The 19,000-nt window shown below is 59.5% G+C and overlaps 1 protein-coding gene across 6 annotated transcripts in view; it reads right to left on the minus strand.

The window, feature by feature from the left end:
• The window catches only part of HDAC4 (histone deacetylase 4), a 151,524-nt gene extending 136,765 nt beyond the window's left edge, over positions 1-14,759 (minus strand). The window contains exon 1 of one of the 6 annotated variants that reach the window (XM_037161516.2): positions 14,607-14,759. In XM_037161516.2, coding sequence (XP_037017411.2) covers positions 14,607-14,628 — 22 coding nt within the window. In that variant the 5' untranslated portion in view covers positions 14,629-14,759. The remainder of the gene's footprint in view (positions 1-14,606) is intronic. The other 5 variants (XM_037161521.2, XM_037161518.2, XM_037161515.2 and 2 more) reach the window with 5 other exon arrangements.
• Positions 14,760-19,000: the final 4,241 nt, after the last annotated feature.

Here is a 19,000-nt window from a genome sequence, read left to right on the forward strand (position 1 = left end):
GACAGTAGTTGACGTCCTGGGCCTGACGGGGCAGCTGACCACCCGAGAGCCTGGTCTAACCCTCACACAGGCTGCTCTGTAAGACCGCTCCTGGCCACCCGGTTCGGGGAAGAAGTCAGCCCAGACAGAGGCGGCGGCGCCCCTGCCCTCCGGGGAGGGCGGGGTCTGAGCCCGTGGATCAAAGGGCAGAACGGAGGGGGGGCCAACTGCGGGCTTTCCAAGGCACAGAGCCACGCCCCCTACCAGTGCCCCCGACCTCGCCGCCAGGAGGACCCCAGGCAGGGGCTCCTCCCATAGCCAGATCAGCGGGTGGTCACCCTCGGGCCAGAGAGACGGGGCCCAGCGGTGCAGCCACACCCACCACCGCTGAGTGGCCGGGATGCGCTGCTAGGAAGGCTGTGCGGCGGGGGGTGAGGGTGGGGGCACAGGCCAGGGTGACTGAGAGGCCACGGGGGTGACGGGGTCCATCATCCGCACTCTATGGGCCCCTGAGCCTGGAGACGGGACATCACACCTGAGTGACCAGGGCATGGCTGTGTTCTGCCTGGTGTCAAAGGCCTGAACGAGGACCACTGGAGACCCCGGCCAGTGGCCTCAGTGCCCACTCCTGCAGCCAGGGCTGCCACATGACAAGGAGACAAGAGGCTGAGCAGAACTGAGCTCCGCCCTCTGCAACCACCAGGCACGAGCAGATGGCCGCGAACCCCGCGGACGGCGCAGCAGAAGCTGCCACCAGCGAGGGTCTGCAGGTCTGCTGGTCTTCATATCAGACTTGGTGTCTGTCCAAAGAGGACGGGGATTCTGGAAAAACGAAATAACGGTTTTCCTGCAATGCTGAGAGGGTCTTCTGGTCTTAAAGCGTAAAATTCAGTAATACATAATTCAATTACAAATAAAATTACATTTCTTTCTACATCATTTAAATTAGCAACTATGTCACTAAAATGCACTTCTAAATGTAACAGACCAAACACGGAATTTATAACCTAACTGTGTAACACAATGCACGGGTCAGAAAAGAGAAAAGGTACATTTTAATGTGGAAAAACAGTTCCCACCCACACCCTCCCCACCCCAGAAGGGCCTTAAAGAGGAGACGCTGTCGGCACCTCACCCCCACGTGCAAACACTCCTGGAATGTTCCCTGCGGACCTGTGGCTTCCGTCCAGCCTCTCCCGTGTTGCCCCATGGACGCGAGGACCGTGGAGCCTCGGATTCAGAAGGAACTAAGCCGTCATTCACCGCGGCCCCGGCTCCACCCCTGATGGACAGGAGGCCCAGAGAGACCCAGAGTCACGCCCGTGCTCTGCCCACCCTGGGGGGAAGCCAAAGTCGGTACCTACCGTGGTGACATTAATGGCATGGAAAGCAATGTCCTGCGCATGAAATGAGCTCTTCATTCATATGGGGGAAGAAAAACCGGAGGGGGGAGGGGAGGGGAGAAGGCAGGAAGGTGCTGAACAAGTGCGCCCTGCATTCGGCCCTGCATTCGGCCCTGGGAGGCCCGGCCGTTTACAAGGTGCGACAGAAATCACCTCGTAAACTATCTGAATAACAGTGCTCTGAGAGGGGCTCAGGGCTGCAGGTACGTCTCCGCCCACTTCCACGCACGCCAGCAGCGAGTCAGGGCCCAGAGAGGTCCACCGGGGACCCAGACACAAGAATGACGCGGGCGAGGGGCACGTGGGAATGGCAGCCCCACCGTGGCCCTGGCCCCAGCAGGGGCCCTCCCCTCCCCCTCTGGCCACAGCACACGGCCAGCGGCCCCAGTGAGGCCTGGCGTGGGGGTTCAGACGATGCGCACTGGAGGCTGGGACCAGCGTGCCTTCGGGGCTGCCGGGACTCGGGGCCAAGATGCCAGAGGAGGGGACCAAGAAGGGCCCTGCGTAGCCACCGCCGGACCCCCTGCCTGGCTGGAGGGTGAGGAGCTGAGCCTGGTACCCAGGGCAGACCCGCAGCAAGGGGCCTTCCGGCAGGCACGGAGCTCCCAGCAGGCAGTGAGCAGAAGGGCAGGCCGGTCCCACTACAATCCCACAAGGCAGCGCCTGCTTCAGCCCAAGGCTATGGGCTTCGAATAGCTTCGAATACCCAAAAGTAAGACTGGAGGAAATGACAGGAGAAATAATACTGGTCCATGATCACAGCAGGGGCAGGGGGTTAAATGCCGGTCTCAGGAACAGGCAGAAGCAGTGGACGGGATCAGGAAATAACAGACCATCGCCCGAACGGCACTGCACTGACCTTTGGAGGCCTGACCAACCTGCATCCCACGTAAGGTCTTTTCCGCTGCACAGGGAAACCCTCACCCGACAGACCAGCAGGGTGCAGAGGACCCAGGGACGGCCGAGAACTGGAACGCAGTGAAGTCAATGGCACAGGGAAATTAAATTAGAGGTCAATACAAAGAGAAACGTACTGAGAAAGTCATAAAAAGCTGAAGTAACGAAACACTTTTCTAAGTAGCCCATGGGTCAGAGGAATCAAAGGGGAAACCAGATATCGCTGTGCACTGTAGTGCAGTGAGAAAGGGCAGTGAAAACGCACGTGGCCCAGTGAGGCCGCACAGGCGGCAGCGCGGCCTGCAGAGCACACGTCGTCACTAGAAGGAAGTCTGACGAAATCCAGTAACTTAAACATTTCAACTCGTTTTTAAAAAGCCAAGTAAATCCACATAACAAAAGAAAATAACAGCAGTAAGAGCAGAAATTGATTTGTTTTAAAATCCTATAGACAGCCTGGCTGGTGTAGCTCAGTGGATTGAGCTCGGGCCTGTGAACCACACGATCACGGTTTGATTCCCAGTCAGGGCACGTGCCTGGGTTGCAGGCCAGTTCGCAACAGGGGAAGCACGAGAGGCAACATACATTGATATTTCTCTCCTTCCCTTCCTCTCTAAAGATAAATAAACAAAATAAAATCCTATAGACAGGATCAAAACAACTAAAGATGCTCCTTAAAAACATCATGTGACAACCCCAGCAAGTCAGTGACGGGAGAAAAGAGGGAACAGGCAACAGGGAGGGGGCGGGGCCGCCAGCTCCCCACTGGGACATGGGAAAATTTAGAAGGACCTAAAAAGTCGGGGCAAAAACTAAACTCGTGAAGACCCACACGAGAGGAAGCGGGCATTCCGGGGGGCAGCCCCATGTCAGACGGGGGTGCAGCCTGTGGCTCTCCCCGCGGGCACGTGCCCGGCAGCCTCCCTGGCGAGTCCCTGCGTCCCCGCCTTTCGGCACAGAACGGCGCGGCCTCACCCGCACAGACCCTGCGAGAGCGCCGGCCAGGAGTCGAGTGCGGTGTGGGCCACGGCCGGCTCAGCCTGCACGGAACCGTGTGGGGCCCACGAAGCTGGAAATATTCACCATCTGACTGTACGGCACAGGTGGCAAACAGGGCTGCGGGCCGAACCCGCCTCCACCTGGTTCTCCCCGGCCGGCACCTTGTTCCTACCCGGCGGCAGCACGGAGCCCTCACTTAACTGTTGAGGAGCAGTGACATGTACACAGTCCTGAAGTGACGTTCGGCCTTTATAGGCAACCACGAGGCTGATGGCCCCCAGTGACAATGAGTCTGACACCTGCTCTACAGAAAGCCCCACCAGCCCTGGGATCAGAAGGGCCGACACCGCACACTCACAGGCACGACCGTGACACCCAAGCCTCAGGGGAGGCTGCAAGGCGAGCAAGTGGCAGGTCGACCGCACTCCTGAGTCCACACTGGAGAGGGAGCCACGGAGCGGGCAAGTCGGGCGGTGCAGAAGCGCCGCAACGCAGCAGCACGCGAAATCGAGTCAGATTTACCAAAAGTTGTGAGACTGGCTGAACATCAGAAATCCATCAAGAAAATTCACGATACAACTCAAACAGCAGAGGAAAGTCATATGATTCGTAGATGCAGGAAAAACCCATCCGTGTGAGCCAAACGAAAGTGCCAGCTCCGTGGACAAAAGACACCCAATACTGGCACCACCCTGGGCTCCCACCTGATACTCTCGCATCCCCCATGGGGACAGCTCGGCAGTGCAAGGATAGGAACACGGAACACGAGGCCCCAGTGGTCCCCCAGATGCCAGCGTGACGCCGAGAACGCAGCCGCCACCACGAGGCAGAGGCACCCGCGCTGCCTCGACCCTGAGTACGGACCCCAGACAGTGGAGCATAGCAGGGGAGGGACACAAAGGGTTAAAATTAGCAAAATAGAAGTAACACAATCACTAGCAACACAGATGAAAGCCAAAGGAAGCTACAGACAAGCCGGTACAAAAACGAGTGAACTCCACCAGCTGTCTGGAGACAAGATGGCTGTACAGGAACTTACCACGTTGCTACACACGGACACACAAACACACAAACAAACAAAGCCTTAAAAGCAAAACAGCACCAAAAAACCACCTAGAAGTAAATTTATCCAAAGAAACGAAAGACCTCCCCCCGCGACTTCAAATACAAGACACTGCAGCCCCAAACACCAAGAGAGAGGCCCACAGGCCGGAAGACCCCCATCACACCAGCCGACAGGATGCCGGATGCACTCCGACCAGGGCCCAGGTGCTGGCAAGGCTGAAACACGGGCAGGAAGACCCGCCTGAAAGAGCACAGGGCTAAGAAGAGCCAAGATGACCTTGACATAGACGGTCGGGGTCGCAGGGCTCCCACTGCCAGGTATCGTGGGGAGCGGTGCGGCCCCAGCTCAGAGGGGAACCACACACGAGCCCAGGAAGAACCCCAGGCACAGATGCCTGACTCGGGAGGTGGCGGCGCAGCAGTGCGGTAGAAGGCCGGCATGGCCGTGACACCAAGACCAGGGGAAAGAAAGGACGCCTGGCCCTCACGAACACCGGCAGGCCAGCTGCACACCCGGTGGGAAGAGCAACCCTCAGTGACCGCGTCACTGAGTCTCCTTAAATCACCCGCCCCGAGGGCACCAGCACCTGATGTGAGTGGCAACGGCAAGCTGCTGGGGAGCTCGGCAGAGGGCGCGACGGGAGCGCCTATTCCTCGGGGAGCACTGCCGGGAGAGGGGTGCGGCCGGGGCAGAGGGGCGGCAGAGGGAAGGCGGAGCCCCCAGCCACACAAGCAACTCCCCCGAGCAGAGACACAAAGAAACACAACCTGCTTTTTTAAGGCCTCTGCCTCTGCAGAGGCCCAGGGCAGGCACCTCCCCGCTGTTCGGCTGCACAGGAGAGCACAGCCCCCGTCTGCCGCGCCCGGGAGAGGCGGCCCAGGAGAAGGAGGGAAGCGCGAAGTGCAGCGGCCGAGCCCACGGGCCTCCCGGCGGAAACCCCTGCGGGGCGCACCCGTTCCTCACGCAGAGAGATGCCCACGTGCACAGGCCCCAGACACACCCGAGATGCTGCAGCAGCAGACGCGCCCGCCCCAACCACTGGATGGACAGACAGACATGTCCACGTGGGAATGAACAAATGGCTGGACGCCGCGCCACCAGGAGCCACACACCCGAGTGAGGGAGGCCGGACAGGAAGACCCAGCAGCACCTCCGGCAAGCTCAGCCGGCCTCGCCAGAAGCCCGGAGGCGCCTCCCAGGGGCCAGGCCGGTGGAGCGGATACCGGCGCGGGTGGCAGGGCCGGTTGGTCCATGAGAACACGGAGGGCTGCGCCGCCCCGGCCACCTGCTGGGCGCTTCCCCTTTCAAGTCCACGCAGACACGGAACGTTCGCGGCCACCGGTCACACAGCAGCAGTGGAAGAGGGGAGACAAACTCAGCGCCCACCACCAGTGATGCACTGCCCCGTGAGCGATGGCGCACCCACGCTCTACCCTGAGGAAGGACAAGAACCGCTGCTGCACTGACCTGGAATAATCTCCCAGGGAAAAACTTCAAAAGCTGAGAGCCGAGGCGCCCACAGGCTACCCCCATTCTCAGACGGTGCCAGGGAGGGAGACTCTGCAGCCCCTCACCGTTCCGGCCGGACGTGGGCAGACGGCGCAGAGTGTCTACGCCCTGCCACCAAACACTGCACCTGTCCCCCAGGTCCCAGCTCCCACCACCACCACGGTCCCCGAGCCACCAGTGCTGACTCGTCACTGTGCACCCAGGTCACCTCAGTCCCCCAGGTCCTCACTCCACCCCAGGACCCACCCAGGACTGCGCACGGCACGTAGCTGGCCCGTCTTCTAAGGCTCCTCTGGGCTGGGACAGTGCCACAGACTGCCCTTGTCTTTGGTGGCCCTGGCAGGACTGGGGGGACTGGGCACGGATGGCAGAGGACGCGCCCCTCCTGGACTTTGATATTGTTCTCGTGGACGGACTGGGCTTCGGGGATGGCGGGAAGGTGGGCAGACCACGGGGCAGAGGGCCGCTGTCATCACGCACACATGAAATCCAAGGCCCTGCCGCCGGCACATGCCGGCTGCCGCACACCGGCTGCCGCACGAACAGCCCCAAGAAAGAGGGGCAGACAGCCACTCCCCGAGGCCTCCTCCACCCAGTGCTCCGGGACTCAGGACTCGCCATCCACACTCCGCCCAGGAGGCCTGGAGGCTGGGCACGTGGGCCTCCTCCCTCCCCTCCCCTCCCCCTACCAGAGCCCCCCCCCAGACAGCCCCGCCTGCTGCCCCTCTTTCCAAGGAAAGAAGCAGGACTCAGGAGAGTTGACAAAATGAGTCCCGAATGTAGCAGACAAGGGCGAAATCCAAGGTCCCCATCCCCGTCACACAGGGCGGGGTGAGCCGCGGAGTCAGACGGCCACCGCTGGGTGTGACATTCATGGCTCTTCCTCTGCTGAGCTCCCAGCTCGCTTCCAAGACGGAGGATGAATGAACGGCACATCCCAGATCCGCCCTGAGCCGGCTTCTGCTCCCAAACACACAGCGACTGGAGGGGACAGGATACACCCCCGGCGACCCTGGCTGTGCACGACAAAGCTTTCCAGGAACGGCACGAGCCAGCACCAGGACAACTGCTCAGGCTGAGGCCGCCGCCCCGCAGCCCCACCGTAGGAAAACAAGCAGCCCAGAGCCAGCCCAGGCCAGGATGAGCGCCACATGTGGAGACAGAGGCCGGGAGGCGCAGGTCTGAGTACAGGCGGGCACTCGGGCGGGCACCCCGCACCGAGGGCCTGGGGAGAGGTGGGGCTCGGCCCTGCCCAAGCCAGGCGCCCAGGCTGCTCTCAGACCAGAGACAAGCGCCAGGGAGGAGCCAAGTGGAATGCCGGCTCTCAGCCCAGGGGCCATGCCATCAACCACACGGGGCTCATCTGGGCGCCCCAGAGCTGCTCCGTGACCCCCAGAGCACTGCCCTTGCAACCCAGAGTGGGGACACACCAGGGACCTGACATCACTGCCCTCTGCCCGGCCTCCCTCCCCTCCCCGGCCATCCCAGCCTGGTCACAGGCCCCACCCGGCTTCTCCCAAGCAGGGCCTGAAATCCCTTGTCTGAGACGCCTTCCCCGCCTCTGCAGAGCGCCCCCCCCCCGTCTTCTTTGTGACCCTCTAGCCCTCTCTGCCACCCAATGTAAATGTGTGACTGGCTAACTCACACACCAATAACAATGGCAAGTTCAAAGTTTACTCAGGTTTGTTTTTTTAATCCCAAACTAAAATGTTGATGTTTGAAATGTACATGTCACTATAAAATGTGAGAACTAAATCTGCGTCACTCTCCCAAGCATCTCCTCCCTCTGCCGAAGCCCTGTGGGGCTCCCGTGGGTTTCAGGGTGCACGTCCCAGAGCCGACAGAGACCCCGGGGCCTGGTGGGAAGCGGAGCTCTGTCAGTCCCCCAGGGTCTGCCAGCCTCAGAGATGAGAGGGCGACTCCCCCAGGGAGCACTTCGAAAGCCCCGCAGTTCTGGAGTGGGATTCTCAGCGCACGGGCGTGGCCTGAGCCTCGGAGCCCGTGCCCACCCAGAGCTCGGCTTCAGCTTCCCGGTGATACCACTCTCTTCCCAGCAAGAACGCGCGTGTGGACTCACTTGAAAGGTATCCAAGGAAAACTGCGAAGGCACAGGAAACCTGTATTTAACAAAAACTTGTGAAAAGTATGTGTTCAGTTTGCATAAAACCGGAACTGCAGAATCTGGCTGGTAGAAAACAACGGCAAAGAGGTTGTCTCAATGAGCGATTCTAACCGAGGTCTCGAAAGGAACACGGGAACTGGAACGAGCTGCCCGTCCACCCGCCTGGGGAAGGACTTGGACCCACAGCCCCCCAAGGGAGACAGAAGGCCAGGTGCGGCAGGCCAGGCCCGGGTCACGCTGGACGTGCACCCCTTTCCGTTGTAGAGTCAGGGTTCTGACCGTAAAAGCAGGGCCCCGCTACCTGGGACCCTACCCCCCCCCCGCCGCCCCCGCGGAGGCCTCCCCACTTAGCTTCTGCAGAGCTGCAGCGCACAAACAAAATCTAAAAGCCAGGTGCCCTCCTGAAGGGCCAGGGCCTGTATAAAGTGATGTGGCCCCTCTCTCAGGAGGCAGCCCGGCTGGCCAAGCCACCCCAGTGACACCCCTTCTGCCAAGGTGGCCTGGTCACACACGGAGGCCCACGGACACAGGGCTGCCTCTGCCGGGGCTCACCCAGCCCTGCCCCTGCAAGGCCAAGCCGAGATATCTTTGAACTGGAAACTGTTGAGGACGACCCTACAACACGTTCTTGGGAAATCTGGGTGACGAGACAGATGCGAGACTGATGCCAGCGGCTCTTCTCTTCTCGCAGGTAGTACTGACGTTGGCAATGAACCTGCCGACCAGCGCAGGCCCACCCCCCACCCCGTCGCACCCCGGGCATCACACCGACCCTAGAGGTGCACTGTCCACAGAGGACACCTGGGACGGCTCGGTCTTGTTTAAACGGGACAAACGGCTGCCGACGCAACACGGCCCAACGCAGCCTCAGGTCCGGGAACGCCGGGGGCACGAGAAGAGGCTTCTAGGAAACGGTGCTGGAGCTGGAAGTGTCGAGGACAAACCAACTGTGCCAACCAGGAGCACTCCACCAAGAGAGGCTCAGCATCACAAGTGACGGCCGTGAGGAAGAGCCCACCGCGCCTGTAGTGCGGCCGCCACAGAGGCAGCGGCGCCAAGACGCGCCAACCAACTGCACGGGATTCTTTACGAATGCCATTTCAAGTCAAAAGATGTCAAAGCAGTGTGTTTTATTTAAAAATATGTATCACTTTTAAATAAGCCTCAGTACAACTTTTCAGAAGTATGCAGTATTAGTAAAAGTGGAAAAATGGCTGTAATGTTGAACATAGTTTTTTCGAGTAAAAATCCCAGAAGTCCCGGCACTGCACTTCCATGCAGATCACTCTGGTTCCCAGTCGGGGCCAGGCACTCAGCCACGGCCAAGAGCACGGTGGTAGGAGGAGGGGCACCGAGCCCAGGTCCCGAGGGAGCCCGAGGCCCCCCACCCCGATCCCCACACAGGCGGTCCTCCCAAGGGTCACCTGCGCAGCCACCGGCCAGGCTCCCAGCTGCCAGCGCCGCAACCCCGGGAGGCCGGTCCGAGCTGCTCTGGCTCTGCGAGCTGGACGGGAGGGGGAGGCAGGGAGGGCAAGCAGGGGAAGCCGGGACAGGTGTGTCCTCGCTGGGCCGTCACCCTTCTTACAGGCCCACATCCCCACCACCTTACTGATGGACGAAGTGCCCAAAGCTGGCCAGTGAAGAACACAAAGTCGGATACAATTCTAAAAAGTTTAGTTATCTCATTTGATACTTCTTTATCATTATAATTCCCTACGGGTGTCCATTTTTTATCATGTTCTCAGGGAATAAGCAAATAAAAGGCTCTTAGGTGGAAACACAGTGAAAAGCTTCAGCCCAAACCTCCCAAATGGCCCAGCCTCCTCAGGGCGGGTGGCAGGTCAGGGAAAGTTCACAGTGTTCTCACGCACATCCAGCAGCACAAAAGCGGACAAGTTCAACAGCAAAACCACGCTCCTACGTCCCCACGGAGGGTACGGTGCAGGGGCAGGGGTCTCGGGGCCCACAATCCCTTCTCCGCACTCAGGGTCATGGGACCGCGTCAACCCGGGTGGCGGTAGCCCCCCCACCCTGTCCCTCTTCCAGACTCAGCTCACTGTCCCCTGTCACCGCATGAACCACACTGTACCAAAGGCCCTGGTACATCGGAGCTCTGAGCACGTCCACAGGTCAGCTCCTGAGAGGGCCCAGTACACCCCGCTTTGCCCTCAGGGAACCGATTCTGTTCCAGGTCGGCCTCTAGCTGGCACAGCCGTGAAGACAGATTCACTTGGCTAGAAAGCAGGAGACTCGGCTCCGGCTCCGGAGCTCCCCATGCAGGGTGTTGTAAGGAAGCAACAAAGTAACCTCGGGCCACAACTCAGAACAAAGTCACCATTCATCTGGCCTGGAAGCGCCGCCCGCGGGCTTGGACGGGGGCAAGCGAGGAGGAGCCGGGGTGTGTGACCGCGAGTCTGAACTGCCCCTGGCTGAGCGGAGTCAGGTCGACAGCACCCCCTAGCCCTGCACACCTGTCCGCACAGACCTGCCCCCACCGGGGGGGCCCCAGCGACAGCTCCTGGGTCCCAGTGCCAAGCTGCTCTCAATGGGCTCTGATGCCGGGCTTGTGTGTCAGAACCCTGCTGGGAGCTCATTCTTAAATCTCAATGCCATTAATCATCCGACATTCAGCCTGGCAGAACTCCGAAATTTGCATTTCTACAACGGTGGCTTTGAAAAAGGACACACATGCAAATGCCCCACAAACCGCACAAGAATTCTCAGAGCAGTGCCAAACCAACCATCAGCGCTTCATTGACAGCGAGTTTTCTGGGCTCTTCAAAACGACGAGTCTTCGTGATTTTCAAAGACAAAACACAATTTGAGGATTAAAAAAAGAAGTAGGTTGAAAAAGAAGTCCTCACGTCTCCATGATTTACAGAACAAACCTTGACTGATTAAGCTCCCAGATAATGAAGGCAGGGAGGCGGCGGGGGAGGGGCACTTTGCAGCCGGTGCCGCCCAGGGGCTCGCCAAGGCTCCCAGGGAGGCGGTTCTGAAGCCCCACCCACTTCCCACAGCCACTCAGCCTGCTCGGCCGGGCACTTCTGCCCCCACCACACACACACCTGCGCGGGTGCCCAGTGTCAGCCCAGGTCTCTCTCACTGGTGCCCTACGGGCTCAGCTCCTCCACCCAAACGGTGGGGACTCTCACACCTTCATGGAAGGGTCTGGAAGCTCTTCTCCAGCTGCCACAGCTGCTGCATATCCCGCTGGACATGAACGAGGCTGAACTCGTGGCCTGAGCCCCCTATGCTCCTGCCTCCTGCCCCCTCCCTCCCCCACCCGGGTGGGGGGGGGGCAAGGCCACACAGGGCTCACTCCGGACCCAGAACCTGTCACCAGCAGCTCACAGTTGATGTCTTTGTGTTAACTGCAGGTCCTCAAAATTCATTTTCTCTCTTTAAAGTCCCTAAAACACTGTGGTATCCCTGAAACATTCCATTATTGCAAAGCACAATTTAAAGGACATAAAATATTTCTTTCTGAGATAACTTCTATCTTAAAACAGAATGACCTTGGTGGCCAAACTGGTTGCAATAAACAAACTGGAGACCAGGCCCAGGAAGCCAGGCCCGAGGACAGAGGGGGCAGGCCCGCAGACCTACGGAGGGCAGCCACCTCCAGGGAGGCCTCCAGGACGGACACCTGATGGAGGCCTGAAGAAATCAAACTCTGTGAAACTCCACCAAGGCCCTGGGGGTGCAGATTCTTTAGTGCTAAGAGTTTAGTCCGTTTGTGCAGACAGGGTATTTCAGAACCAACAGAGAATTAAGAAATCAGAGAATGGTCCACATTAAATCACTGATCTTACACGTAATGGTTCCCCTCAAGATTGCTACTCTGCTTTTCATGAGACCCGGTCCATGCCACCTTCTGAGATGCTGGGGGGGGGGGAGGGAGAAAACACTTGAGTTCCCACCCTGATCAGCCAGTTTTCTATCGAGACTCAGGAGCGCGTGGCCACACACCGGTACCCAAGCGCCTGCCAAATGGGCCCTGAGACTGGCAAGGTTCCTCCCGGCAGCACTGGTACCAAGAAGGCACCCGGCGGGGCACGGTTGGAAAGGCGCCGAGGACACTCTCTGGTTCTCCTGTGAGCCAGCTGCATTACCCGCCTCCCAGAGACGCTGTTTGGAGGCCGGGCGCAGTCTGTGGGAGGAGAGGGAGGGGCAAAGGCAGGGAGGAAAGGACCTTTGCTCGCCCTGCCAGGCGGGGCCCAGTGTCCTGTGCGCCCTTCCTGACCCGTGTCAGCACGTCCCACAGGGAAGGGCTAGAGCACGGGACTGGGCAACGAGCGCACCGTTTCAGAGCCTCCTCCCATCCTTCTCACCATCAGAGACGTCCTTTGAGGCTGAATCAGTCCAGGCCCTCTCCACAGGCCGGTCACAGCGGTCTGAACACTGAATCAGGGCAGTAAAACCCAGCAGCGCGCGGCTTTACGTCAGAGCGCCGGCCGGCGCTGGCGGCTCATAAAGAAGGGCCATAAAACCCGGTGCACGCCTCCCCCCAGAGGGAGTGTGAAGGGAAAACAGGGGAGGGAAAATCAGACACGTGCAGTACAAAGGCCACGTTATCGTGGGGCTGAGGCTGCTGCACGGCCAGTGTGAGTGAGGGTGGGGCCCCGGGGGCACGGCAGGGTGGGGCACAGAGCCTCAGAGGTGAGGGGCCGCCCACCCTCGGCCCCACCCCCAGGGGTAGGGAGGCTGGGGCAGAGACGGGCTCCTCCTCGGGTGGAAGATGGGACGGTAGAAACTTCGAGTTCAAGACAGAGAAGCGAGTGGGTGAGTGTTAAGGACCTCTCTTCTCCCCGGTCCACTGAAGTTACTAAATGCAAATAAAAACATTAAAGAGCCCTGGCTAGCGTAGCTCAGTGGATTGAGCGCAGGCCTGTGAACCAGAGTATCACGGTTCGATTCCCAGTCAGGGCACATGCCTGGGTTGCAGGCCAGTTCCCAGCAGGGGACGCACGAGAGGCAACCGTACATTGATGTTTCTCTCCCACTCTTTCTCCTTCCCTTCCCCTCTCTCGAAAAATAAATAAATAAAATATTTTTTAAAAAACATTAAAGAGTGTACAGCAAAGCTGGACAATGGTAAACAGCACCAACTGACCAAAAACTTGGAGCAATTTCCTAGAAAATACAAGTCTGAAGGGACCAAAGCGACAAGAAAACCGCCCTAGAGATGAGCCTGCCACTGGGGCAGACCGGACCTCGGCGGCCCACAGCCCGGCCCGGCCCCCTGCCGGCGGCGTGCGCAGCCCCTGCTGCAGCTCCAAGGGCTGCTGTGGGAGGAAAGGTGAGCCCTGAGGGACAGGAGTGTCCGGCAAGCTCGGGCCCCAGGCGCCCCGCCCCCACGGCCGGAGGAGGAGGAGGAGGAGGAGGAGGAGGAACCCCCGGACAGTCTCTGGAGCACCGCAGGAGCAAGCCCGAGGTTGCGAGCGTGCACGGCCACCGCGCCTGCTGGGCGCACAGTCCCGTCCGACGTCCGGTCCCACACAGAGGGGCACTTGGAGAAGCCTGCGCACCAACTGTGGGGTGGCGGCCTGACGCCAGTGCGGGGGTGCTGCACGTACAGGTGTCCTAGCCACACCCACGCCCAGCGCCCAGCCATCCAAGTCGGCTAGACTTACACTGACAAAAAGTGCTCCCAACACACTGAAACACGAATAATAAAACAGAAGCCCCCCCACAAGGGACCATTTCACGCCACAAAAACACTTGCGCCCCCCACCCCCGCCCCGGCCTCAGACGCAGGGAGCAGGCCCGCCCCCCACAACGAGAGGGGAGTGGGGCCCCTTTCGACCTCCGACCCACCTTGATCCAGACACTGGATTCCGTCCTCTGCACGGCGACCCTCCCTGGCGAACACTCACGCCCGCAAAGCCCTCACATCTGAGCACGACCGGGCATCCTGCCTGCGGGGCTCAGGCCGCTCCCATCAGGCCGCAGGAAGGTGGGAGAAGGTCCCAGGCGACCCCGAAGGGGGACACCCGGACCCCACCGCCCACCGATAGGCGGGGTGGGTGTGTGCAGGCCACCCCCTCCCTGACACAGGGCGGCCGGAAGTGGCAGCAGGTGGCGCTTTGCAAGGGGAGCAAGAAACCCTGAGGCGCGTGCCTACAGCACACGTTTGCAGCTAAGGGCCACACAGACACGAGTCCCAATCCCAGTCAGCCACTTACTCGCTCTGTGACCGCACAGAAGTCCCTCCTTCTATCCAGGCCTGAGAGCGCCAGGGCACTGTGAGGGCCGACCCGTGTGGCGCCCCGAGCCAGGGCCTCACAGAGGCACGCCGCCAGGGGCTCCTGGGCCACACCCAGCCCAGGCCCCACACCCCACGGCCCCCCAAGCAAAGAAGCTGGATGAGAAATCAACTCTCCAAGTCACAAAGTGACCTTTCCCCTCCCGAAAGCGCCACACCCGAGCCCTGCCACCTCGGCCTGGGTCTGCCAAGTCTCCTGAGGGCCTGCTCCGCCCCCGAGATGAAGGACAGGCGGTCTGCACTGCACCAGGCGTGGCCACAGACCAGCAAGGCCACTGTCAAGGAAGACATGTCTACAAGCCGCAATAAGCTGCTGCCACCAGGGACGCCCTTTCTGCTCACGGCAGCCCCGCCGGCCCTTACCTGGGTGGCTTTGGGAGCTCATCGCTGGCAGTGTCGCCGTGACTCAGTGGCTTGGAACTTCCACGGGGACGATGCTCCACGCGGCTCCAGAGTCCCTCGGACACATGCAAGCCCAGCAGGGGGCCGGGGCCGGGGCGAGGCAGGGTGTCCTCCGGCTCAGGGGAGGGCCTGTGGGGGGACAGAGGAAACAGCGTAGTTAGTGGGTGCCCTGGACCTGTCCTCGCTCGTGCCACCACCACCAAGCCTAACGACCACCGGGCTCAACGACCACCGGGGCGGCTCTGCTGACAGAAAACGCTGTATGGGGGGGGGGGGGGTCAGTAAAACGTGCAGACACGATGAAAAGGTGAAAGCGACCTCGCCCCGTTGGCAGAGAGCGTGGCACAGGGACGCCCGCCCCCGAGGGCCAGCTGCAGGTGGCGGCCTCACTCCCGCTGCTCCCGGGCCCCCTCCAGGATGGCGGTCTCCTCAGCTGGTTTCCATGTCCTCGCTGTGAAGCGGCACGTAATGCCGTCACCACGGGCCGACATGTGTAACCTCCTGACACGTTTTCCCCTTGCCTTTTGCCCAAACTGCCAGCTCCCAGCCGTGCTCCCACCCCCCCAGCGCTGCACGGACACCAGTTTTCCACAGTCTTTAACGACCCGGCCGCACCGGCTGCAAGGCCCTGTGAGGAAGCCGCCTCTCCGCCACGTCGGGTGGGTGGCCGGGACCGGGCGGCTCGTCACACCCTCTCCCCAGGACCAGACCAGTCACACGTCAGTCCCTGAGCAGAAGAGCCCAGACACGAGTCCAGGAACTCCCACTGCCAAGCACCCGCTCCGTACCGCAGTGCCGGCAGGGGCTCTTTAGACCGTGTGATGAGCATGTATTACCTTTATAATCAGAACATAAAAATACCCTGAAATAATGGTAATTAGGAAAATTCTCCCACTGACCCCAGCTTGAGGCCCATCTGAGGCCTGTCTGCCAGCTCTTCCTTGGCGGTGACAAATCCCGCTCCCGACGAAGTCCGGCCAGGCTCCTTCTCCCCAGGGCCTCGGCATCGAAGGACCTGGCCCACGCAGCCTGGAAGGGGTCACTCCCCAAGACAGGCTATTTAGGTGGTTTCCAAGTTCAAATTCTCTATAACTTTGTGGCTAATATCTTAATGATTATGGTTCTGTAGCTGGTTACTTCCCTATGAAACACAGTGACATAGTTTTCAGGCTCAGAATTTTTATTCATATCTTGGTCAGAAGGAACTTTTCCTGAAGGTGGTGTAGTGGCTGGCCAAAAAGTCCACTTAGTTTTCCTATAAAATAAAGGGCACATTCTTCATTTTCACCAGTAACTTTAATGATGTGGATATTCTGAATATGTTGGCTGTCTCCCACGTGGTAGAACGGTGACTGTTCTCAATTAATGTCTCAATTAGATCGCTGTCAACTTCAGCTGGTGCACCTGACGCTCAACCCTGGAGTGTCACCCACCGAGGAATCTCCAGCACAAAACTTCTCAGACCACTCTGACACGTTCCATCAGCCACAGCACCTTTTCCGTACACTGGGCAAATCATTTTCTGGGTTTCAGTTGTTTTTACCTTCCTTGAAATAATAAAGCGTGATATACTAAAAATGTTGCGTATTTTCTCCCATCTTTAGTATTAAAATGGCTGCACAAAAAAATCCACCAATTTTGATACGTTATTTTTAAATGCACACTGACATAACAGCTGTCACGATACAATCTAACAAAAGTTTAAACAAATACAAAGCGAACCTTTTGGCTGACCCAATAGATGGCATGTTTGCAAAGCCTTGCAAATGTCAGGTGGCTCTTCACCCAAGTCACCCCTCGGCTGGGTATGAAAGTCGCACACACCCGCCCCCAGGTGCTGCTGCGCCCTCTGCTGAGGACACGCCCGTCAGTGGGGCAGGGCTTCCTCCCAGGGAGTTCTGGAGGCTGACGGTGCCGCAGTCGTCGTTACTGGACTCTGTCTGGATCGGGCCGGACCTGTGTTAACCTCGCGATGCAGAGACGTTTTCGGAAGATGTACGTACGGGAAGAGCCTCCTTTCTTTGCCGGCCTCTCTGCCCGGGCAGTGCTCCTCCGTGCCGTGCTCCTCGGTGCCGAGCTGACGATCGCTCTGCTAACAGGCTCTGCCTTCTCCAGGGGTCCCCAGATGACGGGCTGGGCTCGCTCCGTCACCACGCGGTACGCCTGCCGTGGGTCCTTCTCACACCGAGGCACCTTTGCGGGTGTGTTCACCACGCGATCACTTGATTCCTCACAGCTTCTACTGCAGGCTTAACCCCGACTGCCCGTCCCAGCCACTTCCCTCGCAGCTCGGCCCTTCTCTCATCCCCCGATTCGCTCCTCGTGCCCTTCTGCTCCTGTGCGGGGTCGCGTCTCCTCCTGGCCAGGCTTGTGAAATCCGTCCTCTCACACAGGCAGTAAGTCACTTTCGGAGGGAAGTTCACCTTCTACAGTTCAGCGTGGGTCCCTTCCCACAACCCGGGACGGGACACCTTTCTGAGGCCCTCAGACGAGAACAGCTCTGGCCCAGGCTATGCCCTGGCAGCTGACATGCAGTCGGCTCTCAAGCGCATGGTGAAACCAGGCAGCGCTGCCTCCCGATGCGCAGAGACTAAAAACGCTGGGCCGGCAGACCCGCAGGGGCTGGTTCTCAGGCAGAGGGGCAGCCCCGCCTGCAGGCACCCTGCTCGCACAGAGGTGGGCGGAGCCTCGGAAAGGCGAAGGTAAACTTGAAAGTCTCCTCTCAGGTTGACTTTCTGAGAGAGAACTGTCTAAAGCAAGAATAATAATGTACTGAGAAGTTTCCCTCAGAGGGACTAAGAAACACGTGGAAACCCAGAACGGGAGCACGGAGGTGCACTACCCCGCGTCCCCAGCCAGGGCACACAGCGCGGTGTGCAGCAGCCACTTAGGTTCCCATTAACACGCCGATAAAAAATAACACAACCATTAAAAATAACCCAAAGGCAGACAGGACACAGAAAAAACAAAAAGCCGTGACAAACAGAAAGGGGGCAGCTTTAAACCGACTGCATCATCCATCGGTTACCATGTCAACAGCCGGCCCCAGCCCACAGATCAGGGGAAAAGACAGACCCCACTCGGACAGAGTCCGACAGGATGACGTAGGGCAGGGCGACACGGGTTCCGAGAGGGGCTGAGTTTGACACGGGGACATCGACCTTCCCCAGCATTACACACCTGCAAAGAGTCTGCTTTCAGTGTAAAGACATAAACAGATGACAAGGAAAAACACGGAAAAGGTGTACCATGCAGGTGCTCGTCAAAAGGAAGGTGTCACCGTCACGCTAACACCAGGCAGGGCGAGCGACAGCAAGGCTCTGGCCTGGGGTCAGAGGCACTGTCACGAGGGTAAGGGCTAAACCATCGAGAGGACAGAACGATAACAAACATTCAAACGCGGAAGAACAGAGCCCCCCACTGGGAAAAAACGGAGCGGAACTGCGAGGAGGAAGGGACAGATGTGCAGGCAGAGCTGACACTTCAACACCGGCTGCCAGGTGCTGTCAGAACAAGCAGACAACCAGCAAAACCAAAAAGGGCAGGACAGCACTGACCGCCGAGACGTTTACAGGACACTCTGTAAACAGCGAGTGCACATTCCCCGAATTCTTCCCAAAGCACGCAGGGCGCTTCCGAGACGGACGCTCCGGGGCCGTAAAACAAGACTCAATAAATGTTAGAGGACTCCGTCGGCCACACAAGTGTGTTCTCTGACTAAAGTGAAATAGAGGTGAAATCAGCACAGAGAGGTACCTGGAAAACTCCAAGCATCGGGAAACTGACGCACTTCCTGGGCAGAGGAGAAACGAAACACAAACCCGAGAGTCTCTGCAGTGAGACCTTGGGGGGAAAACAAGAACACAGCCTCTCACCACGTGTGTGGCAGGGGACGCTCAGGGCCACCAGGAGCCGGCTGTGAGGATGCGGGTCTCAGCTGGTGCCTCCCGGTGCCTCTTGGAGAAATGAACAGGGTAAATCCGAAAGGAGCAAAAGGGAGCAGACATCGCTGCGATGGGAAAGAGGGAGAAGGCGCGGAGGAGACAGGCGGCCCTGTGGGTACTGGGCACCGCCACCAACCTCCTGCCGAGAACCGTGACACTCCCGATGAAGCCAGCAGAGGCCTCACGGACCCACAGGACAGAGCTCACCCAGGGCCCCGGCTGGGCGTCTGCAGGGAGCCGGACCACCAGACACCCAGCTGCTGCTCCGCTCCCGCCTCCTGCCGCTCCTTTCTCTCGGACGCGTTGGCCAGAACTGCACTGCGCAGGCGAGCGCCACGTCCCACGGCTCCGGGCGGCCAATCCCGTGCCCCCACGAGCGCAGGCTCACAGGTGTGCGCGGGTTCTGCGAGG

This window comes from Artibeus jamaicensis, unplaced genomic scaffold (assembly GCF_021234435.1).
Source record: "Artibeus jamaicensis isolate MK-2021 breed Jamaican fruit bat unplaced genomic scaffold, CSHL_Jam_final contig_944, whole genome shotgun sequence".
NCBI lineage: Eukaryota > Metazoa > Chordata > Mammalia > Chiroptera > Phyllostomidae > Artibeus > Artibeus jamaicensis.